General features: G+C 41.8%; 1 protein-coding gene across 1 annotated transcript in view; it reads right to left on the bottom strand.

Annotated features, from left to right (window-relative positions):
* Positions 1 to 12,597, bottom strand: part of LOC144799500 (hydroperoxide isomerase ALOXE3-like) — a 149,883-nt gene that overhangs the window by 51,082 nt on the left and 86,204 nt on the right. The window contains exon 9 of the mRNA XM_078670851.1: positions 11,103 to 11,189. Coding sequence (XP_078526977.1) covers positions 11,103 to 11,189 — 87 coding nt within the window. The remainder of the gene's footprint in view (positions 1 to 11,102; positions 11,190 to 12,597) is intronic.

The following is a 12,597-nucleotide window of genomic DNA, read 5'->3' as shown; positions in this document are numbered from 1 at the left end:
GGGGATGAAGTCCAATCTAGTCCTGAGGCAGTTTGGCGGCCAAGAATCCCTCCTGATTAATTCTAAGCAGTTGAATTCCTGAACGTTGGTTGGACGCCCAGCACCATTTCTCCACCACTCTGCAAACGCGACTACTAGTTAAAGTAGCATATTTCTGCACCTCTGACTTAGAGGTAGTTTTAATCCCCTGCCCTATTATGTACTAGGGCCTTACAGAGGAGGTCATGCTAATCACCGGGGTACCCCAACGCATAGTGTTCCCTAGTGTATGTAGGTGTTTTCACTGTATTCTAAGTGTCTTTTAGCATAGCACTGGCTCTAGGCCTGGTTAGTCAGAGTCAGTTACCACCAGTACCTGTCTGAAAAAGTTGTAGGCACAGGATGATTTTGCAACAAGGCCTCTTTCTGCTCCTCTGTTGGTTCTTTCTGCACATGTCTTGTTTCATACTGCACTTTTCTTCATCTTTGTGGACTTCTGTTGCTTCTTTCTGCATTTCTTTTGCTTCTTTCTGTGCGTTTTTTCTTCTTTCTTCACATGTCCTACCTCTGTAGGCATAGTTAGAAACTAGCATTTAAAAATCCTTTGAAATTCACTTAAAAACCATAGGTTTTAGACACGTTATGGTTAGAAATTAGCATTTAAAATAACTTTGAAATTCACTGAAAAAACCATAGGTTTTAGACACGTTATAGTTAGAAATTAGCATTTAAAAAACCTTAGAAATTCACTGAAAAAACATAGGTTTTAGGGACAGTTATAGATAGTTGGACATTTCACTCGTGCAAAACCAGAGAAATTCCACCGTTATAGTTAGTTCAGCTAACTATAACTCTGGTTTTGTACGAGTGAAATGTCCAACTAACTATAACTTTCCCTAAAACCTATGTTTTTTCAGTGAATTTCTAAGGTTTTTTAAATGCTAATTTCTAACTATAACGTGCATGAAACCTATGTTTTTTTCAGTGAAAATATATATATATATATATATATATATATATATATATTACCTACTGGCGGTCGCCAGTAGGTATATATAGTTAGGATTTTTTCTCTATGGGTTTTTTGAAAATTCTATGTCTAATAACTTTGGCGTTTGTGGACGGAATTGGCTGAAATTTTCAGGAAAATGGCACATTTTGTTTCTGAGCAGCCCTTGAAAATTTGGGGGGGGTTCGTCCAGTGGGGGCCGAGAAAAAAGGGGGGTCCCAAAACGTGTTTTTAACATTGAGTTTTCCATAGGGCGGTTGGCCTCACTTTTAGCCCGAACGGCTGAATGGATTTGCACGAAACTTGGCAAAATTGTAGGGACTGGTAGCCCGATGTGCCTTTTGTAGGTCTCAATATATGTGCTCCAGTGGATTTTGAGAAATTAACGTTTAAAAAAAGATATATATCTGTAACAGCGGACCGGTTAGCGCTCTGGTTCGCGGACTTTTCGCGCAACGGAGCTTTGTGAAGCGAAGCTGATTGGTTCTCCGGCGTCTGTCAACATTCCAAACAGTCCGTAGCGGCCGCCATCTTGTCTCTCGGTAGGATCGAGAGACAAGAGGAGGTCAAAACAAAGGGGGAAATAACTATAAGGGGGCATAGTAGATCCTCGCTGACCCCCTAGGTTTGATGTGGAGGTTTTAAAAGGGCCCCGCGGGGCAAAAAAAAATAATAAAAATAATAATTGAACGGCTGAATGGATTTGCACGAAACTTGGCAAAATATTAGGGACTGGTAGCCCGATGTGCCTTTGCTAGGTCTCAATATATGTGCTCCAGTGGATTTTGAGAAATTAACGTTCAAAAAAAGATATATATCTGTAACAGCGCTCCGCTTCGCGTAACGGAGGTTTGCGAAGCTGATTGGTCATTCTGTCACTGGGCTATAGTTGGGCTACATCTGGCTGATATTTGGGCTACATTTGTTTTTTTGTGTGTCTGGCGGCCATCTTTGGGCTACATTGGGCTACATTGGGCTTCATTGGGCTACATTCGGCTAATTAGCAAATAGCTCATCGCAAACTAGGAATGGTAAAGAATCGCTATTTATTCCTTAAAGTTCGCTATTTAGGAAATGCAAATAACTTTGATGATACATATGGCGGTTCATCTCTAACAAGATAAGAAGCATAGGGATAGATTTATGATGACTGGCGCATCACCAGGGATGTGTTAGTCATTCTGTTCCGCTGTTCCGTCACCTATGGTGTGCTGCATTTACAATGCGGCGCATCATGGGGCAAAAACAGCACAGATGCGTGATGTATCTGTGCCGTAAAGGTGGCGCATTGCTGGAGTTGTATCGCAAGTGTGATGAAGGTCCAGCAAGGGTCGGGGGTGCCCTTGTCGCAGGGTTTCTGTTCTCACACAGAACTGTGGACAGAGGATTGGAACCTCGGCGAATTAGGGTGTCCCAAAACTCACGTTAGTAATCAAAAACTATTTAGCAAGCTAGGTACAGTGTCACATTGGATATAACAAACTCTCAATGTTTAGACAATCCAGAATATGAACTTATAGTACCTCAGGATACGTGGAACTCATGAACAGTCGGTCGTTATATATTTCTTAGAAACCAGAACATGGAGTCAAGAAGAACACATGTGTATTTGAAATGTTTATTTACTAATGCCGTCTTCTCAGGCGTAGTACCTTAGATAATAAAAGTACACATATTATCAGTAGCAAAATTACCAGCATAGTTACTAGTACATAAAAAGTGAATGGTGATAGTATGTTAACATGCTGTAAATGAATAAGAGTTAGCAACACTTATAAGCAGCCGCGGGCCGTGGAGGGAGTTACGGTGAGGAAGGGAGGCGGGGAGGGGGAGAAGCAGGGTGGAGAATACAAGTACACATATTATCAGTAGCAAAATTACCAGCATAGTTACTAGTACATAAAAAGCGAATGGTGACAGTATGTTAACATGCTGTAAATGAATAAGAGTTAGCAACACTTATAAGCAGCCGCGGGCCGTGGAGGGAGTTACGGTGGGGCAGGGAGGCGGGGAGGGGGAGGGGCAAGGTAGAGAGGGCTCCACCCTGCTTCTCCCCCTCCCCGCCTCCCTGCCTCACCGTAACTCCCTCCACGGCCCGCGGCTGCTTATATCTCACCCTCCCTAATACACATATTATATTATTTGCTAAGAAGGTCTCTTTGTGTTGGTTTAGGGCGTGCCCATACTTTAGTGTCTTAGATTTGAAGGAATCACATCAGCATACACCAGCTCTCTCTTCATGTGAACCGCATCAACTGTTGTGTATGTGTGTTCGGCAAAGCAATATAAAACCCGCCTCATGCCCAGAATTGGCAGAAGTTGCACTTATGTTATGAGTATGAAGTCGTGGAGATCAGACCTCATAACAATTCTGTATCGTGTTGTTCTTGAAACTTTAGCACTCGCTGTACAGATATAGTTTAACAAGTAAAGCAGATAGTAGACCAATAACATATTATTCTCATGTAAACCACGATGAACTACTAGGTGGAAAGCTAAAGCAACAACTAAGTGTCGTGTGCAGAAGTTGCAAAAAAGGAAAAATGGCGTTTAAACCGGTAATGAGCCCATGCTAACTTAACACGGTGTAAAGATATCCAGGACCTAGATGACACCTCCTCATGATCCGGAAACGAACTGAATAAGATAATAGAAGTGCCATCTCATGAGAGCAGATTGCAAGTTTATATGTGGACGGTCCGCAAGGTAAAGCATTAAAAACTAGGAAAATTCAATGCTAAAGAAAAATAAAACAGCCAAGTACTTTATCGAGTCTTAAGCCAATAGGCAAGGTAAATAATAAAAACTTGACAAATAAGTCAATGAATTGTCAATGAAATGCTAGTACTCAGCATATGAAACATGAAAAAGGTCTATGACATAACTGTGTATGCAAAATAAGCTGCAACAGCCTCCAATAGGAAGTCACCGTCTTCATCCGAAAACAGTTCAGCCATCCAATTTAAAAGCGGAAAAGAACATACGTGCTCTCCCAGCACCGGATCCTCTATCACCATCAGAGGACAGCTCGGTGGGTTTTCAAGAAAGCTGTGTTCCAAGAAAGACTGTGCTGCCGCCAGTAAATTCCAGGGACCAATTAGTCCATGCATCAATGCCACAGCCATAATCCTTTCGCCAGGACAAACCAACTCGTGAGTAATGATAGGAGTCATCAGCTGATTAAAGTCGACGTCAGGAGAAACCGGTCCGCAGAGACACAAATCAATGGCCCAATCGAAATCACAGGTCAGGCAGTGAAATACAGGCTGGACACAGGTGAAGTAGGAGAACCGAAAAGATAATCCATATGCCGTGCTTAATATCGCCAACGGCATTGTGCCATAATATTCTAGCATGCGATTGCGGAACAGTGTCAGCAGCTGCAGGGTCGGAGGTTGCATAGGAGGGACATCCATATTTAAAAATGTAAAAAAGCACAAGAGCGTCCGCTGGTAATGCAAGTAAAAATGCAATCCACGAACCAGAGTGGAGAAAATGGAATGAAAGGGAGCAGGGATGACTCCAAAGATTTTCTCAAATGAAGTCACGAGACCACTGGTAACAACTTTAAAAAAGTGTGCCAGGGATTTTGTGGAGGATGCGTTAAAGATAGTCGGAAACATGTTGCTGAAATTGAAAGGCAAACCTGTGTACGGGTGTTCGCTATGTGAAGTACGAAAGTTTCACGGGCCGAACTCAAGGCCACCTCTCTCTGAGACAAAAGAGCTCTTATTCTTGTCATGCCGTTGAAACGTGTCCCAAGGTTGGTATTTGTGGCCAGATTGAAAACTCCCTATGTTCATGTGTGGGAGGAAATAGAACATTTCTGCAGCAAATAACCCGTTCACTTACTGTTACGATAAAAGGAATACTTTTAATTAACTCAGAACAATCTTCATTATTGAGCATCAAATAACTACCATTTTCCAACAACTTGAACGTGGGGATGATAGCAGGAACTGGCGTGCCTTGCAACACGCAAGCCATATTTGGTCGGTGTTTGTTGCATGAATCGTGTAACTGTATGTGCCTACACATTAGTGAATGATCTGGCGTCTCAGTGCATTCCTCTCCATTCAGATAAACTTCTTGATCATCTTTGAAACATCTGTATGTGTATGGAAGCGACCAGACCTCATGAACAAAAGCACTACCTAAAGGTTCATAAAGACCTATTGGTATATATTTCATACAATTTGAAAACTTATATAAAGCAAAAGGCAGCGTTATTAAACCGTGGATAAGGCATGTTGCCAAAAAACCCGCAATCCTCTGCTGATGATGTCACTGAGCATGTCATGAATGATGTAATATGTGACATCATCAGTAGTGGATTATGGGTAATAGTATCTCTAGTTTACTCCCCTATAGCTGTCTTTCTTTTAACATAAGTGTGTGTTTCCTTCCCTTATACTTACTGTTTTTGGTTCGCTTCCAGTTCGCGTACCAGCGAGCGAACTAGGAAGCGAACTAAGAGAAATAGAGGTTGGCACAGTTCCAAATATTGTACCAATTTTTTAATAACGGGGAGGTAGTTCTGAAAAGAACTTTTTTTTTATTTTTCTGAACATTTTTTTACTGTTTTTGAATTTTTCGGAACAGTTTTATATTTTTTTGGGTTTTTCTTGGAGGGGGCAATGAAAACGATTCATTGTAAAGGGCTCAACAGGAGCAACAAAACAAAAAAAAGAAGTATTTATTATTTTGGGCGTTTCGGACAAACTTGCATATGATAGTCAATAGCTCTGTTGATCAGAGTGATGCTTCTTTCTCCGTAGGAAATGAATCCATCGCAAAATACGCAGGTGTGTTTTACTTCACCAAATCTCATTTGTATATTTGGCACCATCTCCCTGCCCTCTGGTCCCGTTACTTCCGGTACAACAGATCTTCTGGCCATAATAGGGAGATTATCTAGGTCGTTCCGAAACTGTGCAGCACTGTAGTTGTTAGGATGCCACCTAGTCATATGGCGATGCATTGTGTAGTTTCCGAAACTGTATTTTTTGTCGGTCCCTCTGGACAGTCTATCTTGACATATAAGGCAAGTTACGTATCTTGCATTTACTTTTTTCTGACCTTTGGGAATTTAAAAAAATTGCCAAATGAAGTTTTCTTTCCGGTGAGACGTCTTGGGCTGCTCAGGCAAAAACTGCCTCTCTTCGTGCTCGTCCTCCTGTTCCTCTTCTTCTTCTTCTTGTTGAATTACAACTTGAGCAGGTGGTCCACTCTTCCTTGGATGTGGTGGAGGTGGTGGGGAAGCACCAGCTGAAGCTACTAAAGAAGCCATTGCTCAGTGATCACAAAGGGTCTTTCTCTCACAATGATGAAAGTCAGAGTGAGGAAAGAAGGAGGGATTTTCATCATTTGGGAAAAACAAGAGTTCTCAACCAATCAAAAGTGTTCATTTTAGATTATATGACCTAGTCTTACATCATTAGGAAACCAAAAGTGAAATGAACCAATGAAAAGTGTTATTACCAAGTCACATGACTTGCTGTGTTTACGTTAAGCGCTTTGCAGGGCCTCCCTGTTTGCTTCCAGAAACCTGCGCTTTGGCACTCGCTTCGCGTACCAGTTCGCTAACGTAGCACGTCATATGACGTATCAAGCGACAACGTGGAACGTCATGTGGACGGGAGGCGTCACGATGTTGTTTTCTAACGCGGCACTTGCGGTAAAGAAACGTTTACCGGCTCGCGGTCTATTTCGCGGCATCAAGGTCAGCTAACGGGAAGCTTCCTGATTCGCGAAGCGGGAACGAAGAAAAAAAAATATTTAAAAAAAAAAATATTCATAAACATATAAAATATATTTTTGGATTTAAAGAAGAATACATTTTACAGCTACAGATATTAGCTGTTAAAAAACCAATGAAATTCACAGAAAAAACCATAGGTTATAGACCATATATAGTTAGGAATTAGCATTTACAAAACCTTGAAAATTCACTGAAAAAACCATAGGTTATAGACCATATATAGTTAGGAAATAGCATTTAGAAAACCTTATTTTACTCACACAAAACCATTGAAATTCCATATATAGTTAGTTGCACTAACTATATATCGCGCACCTGCAATCCACTGCTGATGATGTCACATATTACATCATTCATGACATGGTCAGTGACATCACTGATGACATCACTGATGACATCTCAAATGACATCACTGATGACATCACTGATGACAACATCCAGTGACTGTATGCTTCTGTAAAGTTAAAATATGTCTTACATATTGAAGAATGAGTGGATGTATAAGTGTCTGGATGAAGGATTTAGTAGGTGCATGACTGACTGTATAAGTGAGTGATTAAATGTGTCTCACTGAGTGCATGGGTTAGTGACTAAACTGTTTTAAATTGTGCATCATTGTGTCTGTTGTTTTGTAATCTGATGCATGTGTTGATCATTAGCTATATGACTAACTATATGGGTTATTGATTAGTTGCCCAAGTATTTGTATGGGAGACTGAGTGTGTGTGTGGGTGTCTGGGAGGTGTATGACTCTGTGCATAGATGTGTGAGCAGTTGATTCACTAGATGTATGGGTTCAAAAGTGCATGTGGAAACATCTGTATGGGCGGTTGACTGTGTGCATGAGTGTATTGGTGAGTGAATGGATATCTCAGTGCTACATGTCAAAGTAAGTACATATGTAAAACACAGTACATGTGATAGTTGACATATATAAATAACTGTGCATAAGAGCCAGTGAATGTGTGAGTGGCTGTATGGATTATTGTGAACTTGTATCAGGGATTGTATAACAGAGTAAATATGTGTTATTATATGTTCCAATAAGTAAGGTGTGTATAACTATATAGTTGAGGAAATCGAGGTGTGATTGATTCTTTGCAAGACTGACTAGGTGTGTGAGTAACTCCATGGATGAGTGACAGTCTGTGAGTGTCTGTTTACACTGAGTGTATCTAAGGTTATATTAGAGTCTGAAGAGGTTCATTGTATCATCACATGAATGATGTCATCAGTGATGTGATCAGTAATGTCAAATGAGATGTCATCAGTGATGTCATCAGTGATGTCATTTGAGATGTCATCAGTGATGTCATCAGTGATGTCACTGACCATGTCATGAATGATGTAATATGTGACATCATCAGCAGTGGATTGCAGGTGCGCGATATATAGTTAGTGCAACTAACTATATATGGAATTTCAATGGTTTTGTGTGAGTAAAATAAGGTTTTCTAAATGCTATTTCCTAACTATATATGGTCTATAACCTATGGTTTTTTCAGTGAATATATATATATATACATTCCTGCCATTTTGCAATTTAGAGAGGTTCCTCTCCTCCATACTATATATCTATAGTTAGGGGTTAAATTAAGATAAAAACTAATGTTAAAAATCTAAAAGAAAACGCTCTAATTGCACCGAATATCCTTTTGTTTTTTTCATTCTCAGGACATGGTGACCCAAGCCCTGTATGGCAGCAGCAACATTTTTCTCTGGGTTGCGACCAGCCAACAGATTGTTCAGTGCTAAGGGATTAGTAGTAGGCCAGCGGTACCAAAATTGCAACAGGAGAAAAAGTTGCCTCAGCCAATCACAGGGCTCTAGTATTTTAATGTATTGTACTGCATGACTCCTACATGACTCCCGTAGGACCAACCATCCTGATACCAACTTATTAACCCCTTCAAACCCACCCAAGCACCTCTTTAAATGCAAATTTCTCAACAAACTGCTGAATGGATTTACACCAAATCACAAAAAGCACACTTTTTAAGTTCTAACGTTTTGTCAAATTTGGTATAATTATGCTCAGCCGATATTTCTGTATAAGAGACCCAATTTTCCTATGGAACTTAACAGTGGATATTAAAGTTTTGGGAGCCTCCATTTTTCTTGGCCTCTGCTTGATGGGTTAGGGAGAACTTTTCTGGTAAGAAGGTGAGCTAGAAGAACAGGTTTTTTTTTCTGTTTCATCCAGTTTTGTCAAACTGCACCAAAGTTATTACCAAAACAAAAAATGTTCTTCCTATGGAAACTCTGACCTAGCTATAATGCCTCATCAGAAAACTATTACTGAGCCTTGCATGTTTTTTTAAATGCAGTACGAAGTTGTATCTTTTTGTAACTTTGATAACTTTATTTCCTAACTGGGATTTGATGTGGCGTAGGCTGTTTCCCTTTTTTAACATAAGTGGTGGCTGGTGGATTATTAAAGTGGTGAGACCCAAAAGCACTACCCAGCACTCTGCCTCTGGCATAAGTTGCCAGCCCCCGGGCCAAACTTTCACATTGCACACAAGTGGACATGCATAAACAGACCATTGCAGGGACGCACACAAAGACATTCACACATACAAACACATGCACTCTCCAGCACACAAACACACACTCGCTCATTCAAACAGAAAAATGTACCTAAGCAGGCCGACGATTTCCGACTCCTGTCAGACTGCAGCAGCCTGAGGCACACCCATAAGCTTCTCCCAATCAGAAGCTGGAATAGCCTGGAAGGTGTTGAGATAGCCCTTTTTTCTCTATTCAAGCTTCTGATTGGGCAAGAGGGTATGTGATTGACCAGCCATGAGGCACCATTATCTGACCTGATGCACTGTGTAATGCTAGTGCTCCATGTCAGGTATGTATTGTTTATGCATGAGGCTCGGCGGTAACAGCCCTGACTGACATGTGCAATACATCTAGTGGAGCCATTGTCTGCTGGCATGGTAAATTTACATGCAAACGAATGATCCAGGAGATTGTTTGAAATCATATAAAAGCTGTATAACAAGCAGTAGTGGCAGCAAGGGGCAGTGGGTCGACGTGCTGGTGCTCCCTAGGGGCACCCGCTTCTCTTTAACATATATTCACCTTTAAATGTAATGTTCTTCCTGATTTCTAAGTACAAAAAAGTAGTGTCTAGTAATTCCATTTTTTTTAGTTTGAACAATATTTTTGATTTAATTGTGTTTCCTTGAAATGATTTTCCTTTCAAAATGTTTCCTTTACACTTTGATTTATTTGTATTTCTTTAAAACTGTATTTCGTTATAAATGGTTTTCCATTATGCTGGTCCCTCCAATGTGTTTTCTCAGTTTTGTTCTTCCCTATTATTCACATGAATCAAAATAGGAGAATGCTGCAGGTTACACTGTGTTACCACTACTATGCAAAGAGTTCCATCATCCATTGTCCAGATCAGCTGCTACTTAGGGTCTGATTACGATGTCGTTGGTACCGCCACCGACAGGCTATCAGTGGTGGTCCGACAGTCCTTCGGTCCGACCGCTAGATTACAATCCAGGTGGTTGGACTCTAAACAGTTGGGAGGAAGATCACTGCCTCCGACAGGATCAGCTATCCTGTCGGGGCAGCTGCTGGAATTGCAATTCTGTAAGGAGGGTGTCCCAAGACAAGCTCTGCTGTTGGAATTAGGGTATACCTTTCCTACAGCCTTTCCATGTCAGAAAGACTGCCATGAAAAGGCTGTCAGAAACAGATTTTGTGGGCCCAAACAAGGCCCCTTCCATCATGGGCCTAGGGGGCACAGGTAGAACCCCCACGAACCTCCATGCATGGCACACAGTGCATGGATATGCAGGAAGTGCTCCATAACACGCCTACTCATGCTGCAGCAATTTTCCTGGGCCGCAGCACAAGCTGCCATGTAAAGGAGCACTTTGTGACTGCCAGCTCGGCAGTCGCATCGTAATGCAGCGGCCAGACTGCCAACTGCTTGTCAGGTGGTCTACTGTCTGCCGTAAATGCGGTCGGCAGTTCAACTGACCGATATCGTAATAAGGCCCTTTATTTTAAAATGGCCTACTTTTTGCCAAAGAGTGGGGGGGGCTGCAGTCAAGCAATTTCCTCATATTCAGTATCTGGGGAGAGGTGGGGAGAGGTGTGGCGCCACGGCCAGGGCAACTGATGCTGGAATCTGGGGATCAGGGTTCGATCCCCGGCTCCGGCGGCAGGTTAGCCCAGCACCATGCGACTCTGGGCAATAGCTTGCTTAATCTTCCCGACGGCCCCCAGTGCCTAGAGACCCTTACGGGTGATTGTTCGCATTTCACAAATGTGGATTATTAATATTAATATTTGTTATCTGCATCCAGGACTCAGATGACTCACCTCATCAAAGGTCCCACCACGAAGAACGAGTTTTGTCTCTGCAATCATATTGGAGTAGAATGTGGTGTGGAAATGGGGAAACAGGAGCTGTGGGAAAAGCAAAGAGGATATTATTGAGTCTGTTTACAATGGGTTAATTTCGAGGGGTCGGTGAGAGAAAGGAGAATAAAGGGGGTGGGGAGGTTGACAATAAGCACACTTTGCACACCTAGAGCGAGTCTCAGTGGGTAATTTCACTCAAATCCCATGGGGCTTTAACACACTTCTGCCAAAGTAACTCAATCTTGAAATGCAGCTCCTCAATACATCCTTTTCTGTGAGCCAGGGCTCACCCAAGACTCAAACATGAGGGGCCACACATTTAGTAGAGTAGATGTGTATGACGGACATACAGGGTTTAAGAATGGATTTCAAATCCAGAGTATGAAGGGAGGCAGATGCGAGCTTAAACATGTTAGAAACTATACTGTACATGTACATTTTGAGATACTGGCAAACAAAAGGATCAGCCAAGAACATCATACTGGTCTCTGTTATGACCCTTACATCCTTGAAACATGCACAGTTTCAACCCCTTTGAACATTATGTTGAACGTTTGGCCTTATGCTGGGCCACCTCAGTTGGACCCGGCACTGACCTGTGCAACACCCCTAGAAGCCTCCACACTATTCTATAGTAACAAAGTAGTCCTCAAACTGTTTAACATTCAACACTGGCACAGAAGGGTTAGCACCAATGCAGACTGCCCACTATGTGGGAAATATGAGACTGCTGCTTCTATCCACATTCCACCGCTTCTGTTTATCTCTCAAGCCCTTCAGTATACAAAACTCAGAATGGTGGACATTACTGTTGCTGGTATAATTTCTTACCAGATCCAAGGTGGTGTTGGATTTGACTCAGGGAGACTAACCCACCCATTGACCTCTAGGTTGTTTCTTCTCTACCCGAAGGAGGCACCGCTGAACCCAATTCTCTAATTGGCTGATAGGGTTGAAGCTTAATGGAGACTATATAGCTTCACATACAGATTTTTTTTTTTTAAGAGCGTCTGGGGTCAAGAGTTCCTGTTGCGAGGGTCAGGCATCTTGGAGAATAAAATCCGTTCTTTTGCCCAACATCAAGATCTCCATCTAAATGTGTCTTCTCTATCCAGTTCTGGATGTATACCATTTTGCTGGGAAAAGCAAAAGTCACTGGTGGACTCAGGGCTTTTGGCTCAGGCAAACTATAAATGGTCAGTTGTAACTAACCACGCTCAAGGGTCTAATTAAGTAGATTTGGATGGTGGGCCAGTGGAATAGTTGAGCTGCATGAGTGGTGGGTTCTCAGGTGCATCACAAGATTTCATAATTATTAAATCGCTATTAATAATAATCTAACAACTTGTTTTTTATACTGGCCTAATGCTACAGTTTTTGCAATTTTCAAAGTGCTGCAACTAAGCAAGTGCCCAGATACCCGACTTATCACCCCAGCAGATTAAAGGCCTAT

The sequence above is a fragment of the Lissotriton helveticus genome, chromosome 12, assembly GCF_964261635.1.
Source record: "Lissotriton helveticus chromosome 12, aLisHel1.1, whole genome shotgun sequence".
NCBI classification, from domain to species: domain Eukaryota; kingdom Metazoa; phylum Chordata; class Amphibia; order Caudata; family Salamandridae; genus Lissotriton; species Lissotriton helveticus.
This window is presented reverse-complemented; position numbering and strand designations above follow the sequence as displayed.